This window comes from Hypanus sabinus, chromosome 14, assembly GCF_030144855.1.
Source record: "Hypanus sabinus isolate sHypSab1 chromosome 14, sHypSab1.hap1, whole genome shotgun sequence".
In the NCBI taxonomy this organism is placed as follows: domain Eukaryota; kingdom Metazoa; phylum Chordata; class Chondrichthyes; order Myliobatiformes; family Dasyatidae; genus Hypanus; species Hypanus sabinus.
This window is the reverse complement of record NC_082719.1, coordinates 338,810-355,359: the sequence shown is the minus strand read 5'-3', so window position 1 is coordinate 355,359 and position 16,550 is coordinate 338,810. Positions and strand designations below refer to the sequence as shown.

At 43.9% G+C, this 16,550-nt stretch overlaps 1 protein-coding gene across 5 annotated transcripts in view; it reads left to right on the top strand.

Annotated features, from left to right (window-relative positions):
- LOC132404514 (N-acylethanolamine-hydrolyzing acid amidase-like) overlaps window positions 1-16,550 on the top strand; it is a 32,781-nt gene that overhangs the window by 9,687 nt on the left and 6,544 nt on the right. For 2 of the 5 annotated variants that reach the window (XM_059988666.1, XM_059988665.1), the window contains exons 4-9: window positions 4,579-4,669; window positions 8,260-8,336; window positions 8,961-9,133; window positions 9,931-9,993; window positions 10,084-10,150; window positions 15,743-15,771. In XM_059988666.1, coding sequence (XP_059844649.1) covers window positions 4,579-4,669; window positions 8,260-8,336; window positions 8,961-9,133; window positions 9,931-9,993; window positions 10,084-10,150; window positions 15,743-15,771 — 500 coding nt within the window. The other 3 variants (XM_059988669.1, XM_059988668.1, XM_059988667.1) reach the window with 2 other exon arrangements.

Here is a 16,550-nt window from a genome sequence, read left to right as displayed (position 1 = left end):
ACTGCGACCGCCGCAGCCCTGGCCCGGGGACCCCTCCGGCCCTGACCTTGTCCTCTCTCCCCAGCCACACCTGGCCAAGGCGTCTGGCGGCAGGCGGGCGGAGGCTGCAGTTCGGGCCGGGAGGTTGTCCGAGGCAATGAAGCCCTCAAAATGGCTTCGGTACCCTGAGTCCAAGCACCTCGCACTTAAAGACAAACTTGTTGAGATTTTTCAGCAGAAAATACATGAGCAAGCGGGACAGAAACTAAGTGCCAAGAGCCACAATAAAATTGTGGAATAGACTGGACATAAGGAACCTGTATCGGTGTATTCCGGTCGTGTTTAACACCCCCCCCCCCCCCCCCCACCCGTCAGCCGGTCCGCAAGAATATAGTCAATATTAAACAGGTCTGTGGTGCAAAAAAAGGACGGGTATCCCTGGTGTTTATACATTATTTCTACTTCCGGGTTGTGGGGTTTTACTTCTGGTCTTTTCTGTCCCGGTGCGCATGCATGTAACTAGTCGATCTCACCTTTCACTAAGACCAAGATAGGGAATTTTGGGCTTAAAAAGATTGGTGACCACTACTCTGATGAACACAATCCAAGTGCCGACAAACACTCCTCATGTGTTAGTCCCTGGATTCCAGGAATCATCCTTGTGAATCTTCTCTGAACTCTCTCCAACATCCTTTCTAAGATAGGGGGCCCAAAACTGCACACAGTATTCCAAATGGGGTCTCACCAGTGTCCCATGGAGCCTCATCAACACCTCCTTACTCTTATACACTATTCCTCTTGAAATGAATGCCAACATAGCATTTGCTTTCCTACTGCCGAATTTTGTGTTATGCTGGAATTTTGTGTTAGCAGCGATGTCTACACCCCAGCTGGGTGCCAACTTCCTCTGTGCCAACAACCTCCTCATTTTCATCCAGAACCAGTGCCTCATCAATGCAGAGACTTTCTACTCCCTCTCCAACACACTCAGCCCCACCGACACTTCGAAGTTGCCCAGCATCCTTTTCACCTCTGATGATTTCCTCCACCTCCTTGCTGAGTTCCCGGACCTGACTGAGTACACGTTCTCCTCCTCCACTGCTAAATACAGGGTAGTGCACCACATCCTCACCACTGGCACCTAGGCACCACAATCCAGAGAGGGTAGCTGTCGCCAAAGCTGAGTTTGACGGCATGGAGCACCTGGGCATCGTCATGCGGTCCAGCAGTCCATGGGCTTCCCCTCTCCATGTCATGTGAAAGCCATGTCCATGTGGCAATTACTGCCACCTCAACAACGTCACAACCCCTGACCAATACCCAATCCCGCACATCCAGGACTGGATTGGACTGCCCGACTGGAAGGGAAAGTTTTCTTCTCAAAGGTGGACCTCGTTCATGGTTATAACCAGGTCCACCTGAGTGACATTCCTGCAACCAGCATTATTACACCATTTGATTTGTTTGAGTACCTTTGAATGCCATTTGGGCTGAAGAGTGCGGCCCAGACCTTTCAGCATCTCATGGACAATGTTCTCAGGGATTTGCCATTCCTATTTGTTAACCGAGATGGCATTTTGGTAGCCAGCTCTTCTGGGGGTGAACATCTCTAACACTTGAGAACTCTTTTTGAACGCCTTAGTCAGCATGGTCTTATCGTCAACCCGGCAAAGTACCAGTTTGGACTGTCCGTGGTCAATTTCCTCAGACACCATATCAATGCAGCAGGGGCAGTACTCCTGTCTGCTAAAGTTGAGGCCATAAAGCAAGTGCTTCCCTTGGCCAGACACCATTAAGGCCCTGAAGGAGTTTTTGGGTATGGTGAACTTTAATCCCCGAAGCGGCTCAGCTCTTGCGAGGCTCTTAAGGGCAGAGCGGCCGAGCGTTTCATGGACTGGACATTGGAAAGGTCCAAGGTGCTCTCAGATCCTAAGCAGACATTGTGCAATGCAACACTGCTGGCGTAACCCCTCCCAGACACGCCGGTCGCTCTCACCGTGGATGTGTCGGATTGCATGGTGCATGAGCAGTTGGCCAACGCTGTTTGGGAGCCTATTTTAGCCGTCAGCTTTGTCCCTACGAGCACAAGTACAGCACTGAAGCTTTTTAATTAGTGCTGAGGGGATTATGGTGTTGAATGCTGAGCTGTAATCAATAGTTCAAAGCTGGTTGAGAAGCCTTAACAAAAGAACTGTTCACTGTGGACTTTTAATGATTTCCAATTAATTTGCTTGTTTATAGTAACAGAGCAATACAATGCTTTGTTAAAAATAGACATACATACACACACACATATATAAAGGTACGCTTTTCCCTTCAATGTTTTTGCAACCAGTGTATTGCATGACCCTGCTTCTTTGGTTGGTGAGGAAGAAAACGTGTTTATTTCTCAGTATGTTGACAGCTACCCACATACTTTCTGAAGCTTTTTAGGGCAGGGACTTGCTCCAGTCTGACATCAGATCTGATGCATCACTCTGTGAGAAATATGGCATTTGTGAGCTGAAAATGAATAGTGAGCACTTTCGACCGTGAGCTTCTCGACCTGTACTTGGCAGAGCAGCATTTTTGTTTTCTCCTAGAGGGCTGTCCATTTACGACTTTTGTGGATCAAAAGCCCCTAACATTTGCCATGACTAAGGTCTCTGACCCTTGGTCTGGTCGATAGCAGCGCCATCTTTCTTTTATTTCAGAGTTCACCATGGTGATCCAGTAGGTCGCGGGGAAGTGCAGCCTCGTGGCTGACTGTCTGCCTTTCCCGGCCCTTCACTGGTGCTGTCCATTTGGGCGAGGACTACGCTCCGATGGCGACAGATCAGATTCCAGACCCGAGCGTGCGGGTTCCACAGACGCAGGCTTGAAAATGGTGGGGCTTGCTTTCGGTAACAGCAGCGTTTGACTACGGTGTGGTGTGTCAACAGGGCGACCCAGGCGGTGCGTTTTCAATGTGATCCACGGGCTTTCTCACCCGGGCCGCAGGGCATCGCAGAAACTGGTGACAGAAAAGTTTGTGTGGTGCAGGCTAAAGAAGGGTGGCAGGGACTGTTTGGCCGTGTCAGCGCGCCGAGGCTCCTTTCGCAGTCCCTGCGCGGCGTTTCGACCAGGTGAATGTGGGTTTGGTTGGACAGACTGCCGTGGGTCAAGTTGGGCGGCCCTTCAGCCCTCTTATGCGGAGCTCGATCTCAAGCAACCCCTGCGGTTCTCCCAACATCCACGGTACGCTTCGCAGCGGCGGGCGGCTTCTCTGGACAGCGCCAGAACTTTCGCTCCGGTGCCCACGACGCCACATGGCCGGCCGCGGTCGCGCCTCTTGCCGGGTCTGTAGGAGGCGAAATATGTGTTTGTGAGTTATGGGTTCTCTGCGGCCCGCTCCACGTGTGGAAACGGGGGTTAAGTTTTTTTACGCTGGACTCTGGAGGTATCCCGGATAGTTTTTCTGTGGATCGTCTCAAGCCTGCCCATTTTACCTGGCCTCCCACGACCAGACTTTCTGACATGGTTGTTCTTCCTTGGCATTTGTCCGGGAGGTTATATATAAGAGCAGGGATATAGTGCTGAGGCTTTATTAGGCACTAGTGAGGTCTCACTTTGAGTATTGTGTACAGTTTTGGACTCATCCTAGAAGAGATGTACTGGCTTTGGAGAGGGTCCAGAGGAGATTCACAACAATGATTCCAGGAATGAGAGGGTTATCAGACAAGGATAGCTCTGGGTTTGTACTCACTGGAAATTAGAAGTATGAGGGAGGATCTCAATGAAACCTTTTGAATGTTGAAAGGTCTAGACAGAGTAGATGTGGAAAGGATATTTCCCATGGTGGGAGAGTCCAATGACAAGAGGGCATAGTCTCAGGATAGAGGGGCGTTCATTCAAAATAGAGATGCAGAGAAATTGCTTTAGCAAGAGGGTGGTGAATTTGTTGCCATGTGCCACCGTAGTGGCCAGGTTGTTGGGTGTATTTAAGGCAGAGATTGACAGGTTCTTGATTGGACACGGCATCAACGGTTACGGGGAGAAGGCAGGGAAATGGGGTTGAGGAGGAGAAAAAAAGGATCAGTTGTATTGAATAGCAGAGCGGACTCAATGGGCCAAATGGCCTAATTCTGCTCTTATGTCTTAATGGTCTTATAAACAATGTCACCATTTGTTTGCTAGAGGAATAAAGTGTACTTAGATGTAATTCAACTCGTGTCCATTTTTGCCAACCCTCCTTTTAACTGAGACCATCTCTTGTGTTAATTATTTTAATCTACAGGTGGTCCCCTCCCCACCTTTACAGAGGCAGAGCTCTCCTATGAAACCTTTCTTAAGCCAAAATGGTGTAAAGCAAAGAACCATTAATTTATATCGGAACATTTTTCGTAAAAGCGAAAATCCTCTTTGTAATACGAAAGCAGGTTACTAATTGTAGGTCTTTTGTAAAAGCGAAGTGGCGTAAAGCGAACGTTGGTAAAGCAGGGGACACCTGTATACTGGAACATTTTCCGACATGCTGATGAGCTGGTTTTGAGTATATTTTCTGATTGTTTGTATCCTACAATTTAATGCTGTTTTCCTTGCTGCCAAAGTCTTAACTCTGTGTCCCTTTTTAAAATTCAGATTGTTTACTCAGGGACAACATTCCTTGGTTTTGTTGGTTTATGGACTGGGCAAAAACCAAATAAGTTTTCCATTACTGCAAATGAAAGAGGTTTGTTGAACTTTGTTACTCTTGTCTAACATAGAACATAGACTATTACAGCACATTACAGACCCTTCGGCCCACAATGTTGTGCCGACCCTCAAACCCTGCCTCCCATATAACCCTCCACCTTAAATTCCTCCATATACCTGTCTAGTAGTCTCTTAAACTTCACTGGTGTATCTGCCTCCACCACTGACTCAGGCAGTGCATTCCACACACCAACCACTCTCTGAGTAAAAAACCTTCCTCTAATATCCCCCTTGAACTTCCCTCCCCTTACCTTAAAGCCATGTCCTCTTGTACTGAGCAGTGGTGCCCTGGGGAAGAGGCGCTGGCTGTCCACTCTGTCTATTCCTCTTAATGTCTTGTACACCTCTATCATGTCTCCTCTCATCCTCCTTCTCTCCAAAGAGTAAAGCCCTAGCTCCCTTAATCTCTGTTCATAATCCATACTCTCTAAACCAGGCAGCATCCTGGTAAATCTCCTCTGTACCCTTTCCAATGCTTCCACATCCTTCCTATAGTGAGGCGACCGGAACTGGACACAGTACTCCAAGTGTGGCCTAACCAGAGTTTTATAGAGCTGCATCATTACATCGCGTCTCTTAAACTCTATCCCATGACTTATGAAAGCTAACACCCCATAAGCTTTCTTAACTACCCTACCTACCTGTGAGGCAACTTTCAGGGATCTGTGGACATGTACCCCCAGATCCCTCTACTCCTCCATATTAACAAGTATCCTGCCATTTACTTTGTACTCTGCTTTGGAATTTGTCCTTCCAAAGTGTACCACCTCACACTTCTCCGGGTTGAACTTCATTTGCCTCTTCTCAGCCCACTTCTGCATCCTATCAATGTCTCTCTGCAATCTTTAACAATTCTCTACACTATCTACAACACCACCAACCTTTGTGTCGTCTGCAAACTTGCCAACCCACCCTTCTACCCCCACATCCAGGTCATTAATAAAAGTCACGAAAAGTAGAGGTCCAAGAACAGATCCTTGTGGGACACCACTAGTCACAACCCTCCAATCTGAATGTATTCCCTCCACCACAACCCTCTGCCTTCTGCAGGCAAGCCAATTCTGAATCCACCTGGCCAAACTTCCCTGGATCCCATGCCTTCTGACCTTCTGAATAAGCCTACCGTGTGGATCCTTGTCAAATACCTTACTAAAATCTATGTAGATCACATCCACTGCACTACCCTCATCTATATGCCTGGTCACCTCCTCAAAGTACTCTATCAGGCTTGTTAGGCACGATCTGCCCTTCTCAAAGCCATGCTGACTGTCCCTGATCAGACCATGATTCTCTAAGAATCTTTTCCAACAGCTTTTCCACCACAGACATAGGGCTCACTGGTCTATAATTACCTGGGCTATCCCTGGTCTTTTACCAGGTCTATAATTACCTGGTCTTGATAAACCTACTCATTAGAATTAGTGTTATGTAAACCCAATACCATAAGCTTAAAGTTGTTTAGAGTTATATGAATTAGCCTCAATTGCCAAGTAGATTTCATTCCATTATGCTCTAAAAGGATTTCCACTCCTCTCAGTGTGGGAGGATTTTCATTAGTTGTAACTAATAGAATTGGTCAAAATATAAAGATGGCATTATTTCCAGTTGCTACTAACAGTGCTAGGTCTGCACATTTCAACTCGGGTCACAGTTGTCTTTTAAATGTAGTCATCCCAAAAACATCAAAACAATTAAATGTGTATAGTAGATATTCTTCCAACCAACTACACTTATTTGTAGCAGGCAACTGCCCAATTCTCTCTTGGTGGATATGTCCTGATTTACCACAGTTCCAATAGATTTTGTTAGATGTTAAGTGAATTCTGCTTTGTGTGTCTTGAGAACTTTGAGATCAAAATAGACCAGCAAGTAGTATTGTGCAGGAACAAGCTTGTTGGCCTACAATGCCAATCATAATCCTAGCTAATCAAGTCCCATTGCCTTCACTGTCTTATAGCCCTCTTTTCCCAGTCTATTTATGTGTTTAAATGCCTCTTAAACATTACCATCATATCAGTTTCTGCCATATCCCCACCATTCTCTGTATAAAATAAAAAGCCTTGCACATCTCTTTGAAACTTTCCCCCTTCACCTATAAACTATGATCTCCAATATTGAACATTTCTCCCTGGAAAAATGACTATCTATTTCATCTATGCTTACCTTAAATTTATTTGCTTCTATTAGGTCACCCCTCAGTTTCTAATGCTCCATCAAAAACAACACAAGTTTGTCCCATCTCTCCTTATAGCCAACACACTCCAATCCAGGCAATATCCTATGTACATCTTCAATACCTAATCCTTCACATCCTTCCTATAATGTGTTGATTAGAACTATATATGATACTTCAAAGCAACACACGGAAACTCCAGAAGGAACTCAGTAGATCAGGCAGCATCTTTGGAAACAAATTTACAGTCCACATTTTGGTCTGACACCCTTCTTCAGGACTGAAAGGAAGGGGGCCGACGCCAGAATGAAACGGTGGGGGGAAGGGAAGGAGAACCAGCTAGAAATTGATAGGTGAAGCCGGGGTGGGTGGGAAAGATAAAGGGCTGGACTGGAAGGAATCTGGTAGGAGAAGAGAGTGGACCATTGGAGAAATGAAAGGAGGAAATGATCCAGGGGAAATGATAGGCAGGTGAGAAGAGATAAGAGGCCAGAGTGGAAAACAGAAGAAGAGGGGAGGGGGAGGGAATTTTTTTTTAACTGGATGCAAAAATCAATATTTATACCATTAAGTTGGAGGCTACACAGATGGAATATAAGGTGTTGCTACTCCACCCTGAGGGTGGCCTCATCTTGGCACAAGAGAGGCCATGGAATGACGTGTCAGAACAAGAATGGGAATCAAATTAAAATGTTTGCCCACCAGGTAGTTCTGCTTTAGATAGATGGAGAGGGTGTGCTCGAAGAAGCGGTCCCCCAATTTATAATGTAGGAGAGGCAGCTTGCAGGGATAAGTGACAGGAGGGAGATTAGCATGGAAGGATGAGTGGACAAGGGAATCGTGGGAGCGATCGATCCCTGTGGAAAGCAGGGTGGGTGAGGAGACAGAGATAAGTTTAGTAATAGAATCCCTTTAGAGATAGCAGAAGTTGCGAGGATGATGTGTTGGATGTGGATGCTCATGTTTATGATACCTCAAATGTGGCCTGACTGAACTTTTGCACAGATGCAACAACTTTCAGATTTTTACACTTAGTGTCTTTATTAACGAAGGCAAACATGCTGAATGCCTTCTTCACTAACCTATCAAATATGTTGCCACTTCTATGGTGTTATGGACTTGCACTCCAAGATCCCTCTGTACATCAGTGCTTCCATAGGTCCTGCCATTTATTGTATGATATCTGCTTTTGCCATCTATTTGAAGTATATTTCAGTTCTTGGCTATGAGTAAGTACAATATTTTACAGAAGCAAGGAACAGTAATGTAGTACTTCAGTGGTTCTGCTGTTATGTTTTTGCTGTTTGTATTTTAATATGTAATGTCAGGTTGAATAGTCAAACAAACCTCCTTTATATGACATTGGAGTCAGTTCTATGGAATTATTATTTCAGCTAAAGGTGCGCGGTGGAAAACTGCAATTGCCGCTTTTCTGAAGAGAAATCGTTCTCCCAGCTGGGTGATTAGAGATGTAAGTAATTTTCATTGACCTTATTAACAAAAAAGCCCTCATGAACAACATCATATATTTACAATAAGGCAAGTTCTTTCCTGATGTTGGTTGACAGATACTCTTCTGTGAATAACACTGACATATTGTTTGAAACTAATTTGAGGGTCTTGGCTTACCATTTCATTAGAACGATGGTACCATTGACAGTTCAGCAGTCCCTAGGTGATACACTCCCTTAGTAATACTCTGAAGCTTTAGCCAGGATTACACACTCAAGGCACTTGAACCTACAGCCTGCTAAGAACATCGATACTGAAGATCTGATAGCTGATCTGAGAAGATTAAAATTTATTGAATTGTATCATTAAATGGCAGTAAAATACAATGAGTAAGATAAATAGGGGAAATAGCTTGTATTTTATTATTCCAGCATTTTACTGTCCTTTTTTTAAAGATTTTTCTTATTCTTTACTGAGAATCTGGCCATGATACCAAGAGTATTTGTAACCATTGGACGTGTTCTTAATGAAGTCACCCACAGTCAGCAAGGTGGAGTGAAGGGAGGGAATTGACCTGACAATGAGTGAAAATGACAAACTCTAAACTAATAATAAAAGATGTCTGTGTTTCTTGTTTCTTCAGGCTCTTAGAGAAGCTGTGGACTTTCAAGTTGCATTAAAGAAGTTGTCCTATTCTCCCATCACTGCAAATGTGTACTTCATATTAGGTGGAGTCAAGCCAAATGAAGGTGTCATTATAACAAGGGAACCTGAAAGGCCTATTGACGTCTGGCCTTTGAAGTCTACTAAAGGGCAGTAAGTGGATAAAAAAGCAAAAATGCTAAGGTTCAGGCAATGTGTGGGGAGATTCTCCTTTAAGATGGTTTATTCAGCTGAACCGCCAGCAAGGTGCAATATTTACTAGAAGTAGCTATTGGTGATTCTTCCCTAGAAATTCTTTCACAGAAGTTCAAAAGAAATAGGGCCTGTGCAATTGAAAACTGGCAAAGCTTAGAGGAATTTTACACATTTCCAGATAAAATCTAATTCCTGACCCTTTGGCGAGAATTTTATTTACCTTAACACCTTCTATCCACTGTAAAACTCTCCACAGCAACCACTAGTATAAGATACAAAATTAGCATGCAGTTAGATTTTGCAAGTTCACTGGTCAGAAAAAAAGTATTATTTCTCACAGATCTACCAAATATATTTGTCCTCATCTCCCCTGACAGCTTGCTATTTAAAATATCACCAACCAAACTGCATTCTTTGTCCTCCTTGAGACCTCTGACCTCATACTTAAGATAGAGTCCCACGTGTGCATTTTCACTGTTCTAACATTATGCTGATGATGGGATTTCAGCTTGGGCTCACACCAATCTGCTGTTGATCTTTGCCATATCTCCTAGAATGCTGCTCAGGCTACAGTTAGGAGTCTATCAAGGCAGTACACACAATTATTCCATAAGCATTGTGTTAATGGTTCATGTTTAGAGAATTTAATACTCAGGTTCTGTTTCCCAGCAGATTAGAGAATAAGTTGTTTTTATTTAGATTCATCTAACTCTGAAAGCATCTCATGAAGTTATGTTTTTCTCTCATTTACATAGATGGTACAGGGTAGAGACGAATTATGATCATTGGAGACCTCCACCTGCATGGGATGACAGAAGGTGAACATTCCCAAGCTTTCAAACCTTTGAATCATTGCACACCCGTCTTATACAGCTTTTGCATTTACATATTTGTTTTGTTTTCTCAAGGACACCAGCCATTCGTGCTCTAAATGCTACCACGCAAAAGAACATCAATCTAAATACAATGTTCAAGGTGAGTCCCAGTGATTCCAACTCTATTTATTATTGGAGTCCAAGATGAGGTATGAATGTTAATTGTGAAAGTACATGTCAATCAAAGGTGAAAGAAAATTAAAGCATAGGCTGGGGTGGTAACTACCAAAAGGAGGACTTGTATAAATTGTACTATTTAGATCATTTTCTTTCTGTGAACTTTTTATTACTTTTACCTTTTGGTTTTTGACCCCCAGGTACAGAATGTTCTCTGATTCCTTCCTCTGGCATTATTATTTATGATGCTGTTCAAGACAGGGACCAATGTTACTTGTATTTGATATGTGGATGCCACTGTCAAGGCCAGCAATTATTGTCCATTTTTGGTTGCTCTGAGAAAGCGTTGTTAAGTTTCCCCCTTGAGGCAATATTTGTTGTCTTTTTTTTGGCCATTTTTGAAGGCAGTGATGGAGTTGGCCAGAGCAGATAAGGACAGTGGATTAGCTGCCCTAACCTGATTTGGTGAACCAGTTTGGGTTTGAAAGTTCCATTGTCATTTTTGCTGCTTCCTGCTTTTTACTTTCTTAATTTCTTTTAAACTGAACTCAAATTCTCAAACTGCCACACCTCTGGATCATTGTCTCATATTCTTCGATGGACTAGGATTCATCATCATCATTATGTGGCCTGTTGTATGATGTAGGCAATCATGGTGACCGTGATTGTTCTTGGCAAATGTTTCTACAGAAGTGGCATGCCATTGCCTTCTTCTGGGCAGTGTCTCTACAAGACAGGTGACCCAGCCATGATCGATAGATTCGGAGATCATCTGCCTGGTGTTAGTGATCACATAACCAGCACCTGTGATATGAACCAGCTGCTCATACAGCCATCAACCACTGCTCCCATGAAATCTTGTGACCCTGATCAAGCAACTAATCAGGTGCTTCACTTTGCCCAAGGGTGACCTGTAAGTTAGTGGAGGGTAGGAGCACCTTACTACTTTGGTAGAGACTTATATCCACCCCACTACCCATGTCCAGGATTGGGAGTATCTTATTCCTATTTGTACACGTGGCCTTTTAGTAAAGGAAGTGCAATAAATATGATGGATTGGATTGTCTCAGTATCGTAAATCACATAAATAGGCCTTGCAGCACATGGAATCTGTGCTAACCATCAGGGATCTATTTATATCAATCCTACATTAATCCAATTTTATTCCCCTCAAATTCCTATCAGATCCCTCCCAGGTTTTGACACTTACCTATATACGAGGGACAATCTAAAGTGGCAATTGAAAACAGTGTTTTTGATGTGGAAGGAAAGCCGAGCATCTGGAGGAAACCCATAGAATGATGGGAACAGAACTGTGTTGGGTTTCTCCAGTGTGGAGCAGACCATGTAGTGAGCACCAGATGCAGTGCGTTGGATTGGAAGAAATGTAATTCAAACACTGCTTCACTTTCAAGGACTGTTGGGTCCCAGGATGGTAGGAAGCAGGTGCTGTATCTTCTAAGGTTGCATGGGAAGAACCATGAGTGGCAGTTCAAGATAGAGGAATGGAGTAGGGAGCCAGAAAGTGAGCAATCCCTTCAGAGATCTGAAAGGAGCAGAGAGGGAAGGCATGTCTGGTGGTGGAATTTTGATGAAAGTTTTTACTATTTCTTGGTTGTTGAATAGGAAGTCAAGGGGGTGGAATTGTTACAGTATGTATTAGCTTGAGGTTAAGTTTTTCTTCTCCTTCCCTTCTTTATATCTGCGCAATTAGGAAAGAAGAGATACCAGGCAGGATAGAGGACTGCTCTTCTCGTGGACAGGGAGACATCCAGAATCCCTGACGACTATCCAGCTGCAGCTTCTAACAATCTGCATTCACGAGTTGCATCTGGAACTGGATGAACTCTAGATCATTCAAGATGCTGAAGGGGTGATATATAAGACATATAAGAGAGGTAGTTATACCCACTGTGTAAAAGACAGAAGACTGTGTGACAGTCAGAAAAAGGGGAAGAATGGTTAAGGAGCCAGTACAAAGTAACACTGACAATCCCCATCAACAACAGGTTTATCGCTTTGGAGGGGGGTGTTGTTGGCCTAGCAGAGGAAAATCACAATGTTTGGGTCTCAGGCACTGAGTCTGCCTCTGTGTCTCAGAAGGGAAGGGGTGGGGGAGAAGAGGTATGCTGTGGTGATAGGGGATTCATTGGGGGAACAGACAGGAGGTTCTGTGGTGAGAAGAGGATTCCTGGATGGTATGTTGCCTCCCGGGTTTGAGGGTCTGAGATATCTCAGATCGAGTCCTCAGGATTCTTAAGTGGGAAAGTGTACAGCCAGATGTCATGGTCCATGTAGGTACCAATGACATAGGTAGGATGAGTAACGAGGTGCTGTATAGGGAGTTCAGGGAGCTACAGAGCCCTCAAACTGTATTCACCCTTTCCTTGGAAGTTTTTATGTTTTATTATTTTACAACATTAAATCACAATGGATTTAATTTGTTCTTTGTTGACACTGATCAACAGATAAAGACTCTTCTTTGACAAAATGAAAACAGATCTCTACAAAGTGATCTAAATTAATTTAAAAATATAAAATGCAAAGTAATTGATTGCAGAAGTATTTGCCCCCCCCCCCTTAATATGACACACCAATCGTCACTGCTACAGCCAATTTGGTTTTAGAATTCATGTAATTAGTTAAATGGAGATCTGTTTTTTGAGACCTGTGGGCAGTCAAGATGTTTCAATTGATTGTAGTAAACATACACCTGTATCTGGAAGATCCAACTGCTAGTGAGTTAGTATCCTGGCAAAGACTACACCATGAAGACAAAAAAACATACCAGGCAACTCTGGGGAAAAGTTTATTGAAAAGCACCAGTCAGGAAATGGATACAAGAACATTTCCAGGTCACTGAATATGCCTTGGAGTACTGTTAAGTCAGTCATCAAAAAAATGGAAAGAATATGGCACAGCTGTAAGTCTGTCCAGAGCAGGCTGTCCTGGAAAACTGAGCGACCATGCAAGGAGGGGACTAGTGAGAGAGGCCACCAAGAGACCTGTGACAACTCTGGAGGAGTTACAGGCTTCAGTGGCTGAGATGGGAGAGACTGCGCATACAACAACTGGTGCTTCACCAGTCACGGCTTTATGGGAGAGTGGCAAAGAAAAAGCCATTGTTGGAAAAAAGAAAACAAAAACAGAGGTACAAAAGGATTTGAGAGTCTTATTGGTGAGGCCTCATGGAGTGTTGTGAGCAGGCCTGGGCCCTTTATCTTAGAAAGGATGTGCTGAATCTGGAGAGGGTTCAAATGATTCCAGGATTGAACGACTTGGCATATGAAGAGCATTTGATGCTCTGGGCCTATATTCACTAGAATTCTGAAGAATGAGGGGTGACCTAATTGAAACCTATCGAATGGTGAAAGGCCTTGAAAGAATGGATGTGGAAAGGATGTTTCCCAAGACCAGGCGCCACAAGCTCAAAATAGAGTGGTGTCATTTTAGAATGGAGATGAAGAGGAATTTTTTTTTAACTCAGCGAGTAGTGAATCTGTGGAATTCTTTACCATAGGCAGCTATGGAGGCCAAGTCTTTATTGTATTTAAGGTGGAGGGTGACAGATTCTTGATTGGTCAGAAGATGAAGGGATACGGGGAAGTAGAAGGCAGGTGATTGGGGCTGAGAGGAAAATTGGATCAGCCATGATGAAATGGTGGAACAGACTCAGTGGGCCAAATGGCCTAATTCTGTTCTTATATCTTTTGATCTTATATACTTATGGTAGTTCATGTTTTTTGTTTGTTATGTATTGCATTGTACTGCTACCGCAGAGATAACAAATTTCACGACGTATGCCACTGATATTAAACCTGATTCTGATTCTGAAAAGGTGTGGAAAGTTTCATGTTCAGAGAAGATCCAATGGAGACTGAGGAACTGTGAGAATTAAGTGGATCTTCACAAGAGGCAGGCAGGGAGGAACCTTGTTTGAGATAACTGAGGGAGTCTGTCAGATATTAGTCACTTGCTTATTGTTTGAGAAGGAGTCATAGATATCTAGAGAGTGAGGGGAAAAGCCAGAAGTGGTCATGTAAAAGTGAGAGCGGTGTGTGGAAACTGCGAGGAAAATTTATGACATTTTTGATTTCAGGAGTAGTGCAGGAAACAACACCTACAGTAAGTATGTGATCAAGGTTGAACAGAAAAAGTAAGTCGACATTCATTGAATGTTTTACAAGCCTGAGCTTCCAGTGGTTTTTCCTGGAATCAAGAACAACCAAACCATTGGCAAGCAATTTCACTACTAATTTCCACATCCTTTGTTTCTTTGCTGTCATGATTCAGTCAATTGCTGGACTCAGATAATTTGATATGCAATCTCTTTCATTGTTTTTCTGTCTGAAATAAAAAAAAACTAGGAAGACTTAACAGATCAGAAAGGATCTGTGAAATGAGAAACAGAGTTAACATTTCAGATATATGACCTTTCTTCAGGGAAGCCATTCATGATGGCTCTTTGACCTGAAATGCAAAATGCTTTTTTCTCTGTGGATGCTGCCTGAACTGCTGAGTATTTCCCCCATTTTGGTTCATTTATAGATGAAATATACCACCAGCTTTATACTTTATATCAAGCTTACAGCATCTGTAACATTAATTTCATAAGCATCAGAAATTCTGCAGCTAATGTAAATCCGAACTTTAGTGGGGAGAAACGAATGGACAAGGGAATCACAGACAGAGCGATCCCTGTGGAAAGCAGAGAGAGAGGCGCAGGTAAAGGTATGTTTGGTGGTAGGATCCATTTGAAGTTGCGGTGGAAGGTGTGTTTGTTGTGGAGGCTCATGGGGTGGTAGGTAAGGACAAGAGGAACTCTATCACTTAAGTCAGTTGGAAGATGGGGTGAGCGTGGATGTTCGGGAATTGGAGGAGATGCGCATGAGGGCAGTATCAATGGTGGAGGAAGGGAAACCCTGTCCTTTGAAGAGGGAGGACATCTCTGAAGTCCTGGAATGGAAAGCCACATCCTGGGAACATGTGGCAGAGAAACGGGAATAGCATTTTTACAGGAGATAGGGTTGGAAGAGGTATAGTCAAAATAAGTGTGGGAATCGGTAGATTTATAGAAGATGCGGGTTGATGTGTCAGTCCAAACCTCCTCTTGTGGCACAATGAGGTCTTCAGGGTGGAGAAGCAACACCTTATATTCCGTTTGGTAGCAGCCAACCTGATGGCATGAATATCGATTTTTTTCAATCCAGCTAAAAGAAATTCCTTCTTTCCCTCTTCTTGCATTCTCCATTCTGGCCTCTCATTCCTTTTAACCTACCTATCACCACCCCTTGGGTTCCCTCCTCCTTCCCTTTCTACCATGGTCCACTCTCCTCTCCTATCAGATTTCTTATCCAGCCCTTTACCTTCCCTATCCACCTGGCTTCACCTGTCACCTTCTAGCTATCCTCCTCCTCCTTCCCCCTTCCTTCCCAGTCCTCCAGAAGGGTCTCAGCCCGGAACCTTGACTGTTTGTTCATTCCTATAGATGCTACCTGACCTGTTGAGTTCCTCCAGCATTTTGTATGTATTATGTTTATTTCATGTTCTATAGTAGTGTATATTTTTATTGCAGGTTCTCTCAAGCCATCCAGTTTTAAATAAGTGAGTTTTGTTCTTTGACTACACTTGAATTGGAAAATGTTGAAAGAGATGTTGCTGAATGACATTTACAACTTTGTGACAGACTTGTGCTATCCACATTGCTGAAAAATGTCACAGAAAATGTAATAAGCTCTCAAAATTGGTCACGGTGAGTCCTCTCAAGTTATTTATTTATTGGTATACTGCATGGAATAGACCCTTCCAGCCCTTCGAGCTGTGCCACCCAGCAATCCTCTGATTTAGTCCTAGCCTAATCATGGGACAACTTACAGTGACCAATTAACCTACCAACTGGTACGTCTTCGGACTGTGGGAGGAAACCAGAGTGTCTTGAGGAAGCCCAAGTGATCACAGGAAGAACGTAGAAACCCCTTACAGGCAACAGTGGGAATTGAATCTGGATCACCCATACTGTAGAGCGTTGTGCTAACCACTACGCTACTGTACCACCCTGCCTCTCCCTCTCTCTCTCTGCCAGAATCTGTTCTTACAACACATTCATTTTCTCAGTTACACCGCTTCTGCTTCTCATTCCATCTTCTTTCCTTCTACTCCTGTCCCTGGCCACCTGCTGCTGCTCCTTTCTCCTTTATCCCCTGCCGCTCCTGCTGTCACTGCTGTTGTCCTTCCCCCAAGCTCTCTGCCTTTGTGCTGTGCATTGGGAGGCACGATAGCGTAGTGGTTAGCACACTGCTTTACAGTATGAGGAACCCGGGTTCTATTCCTGTTACCGCTTGCTGGTGCGGTCACATTCACCCCGTGGCCGTGGGTGCTCCGGT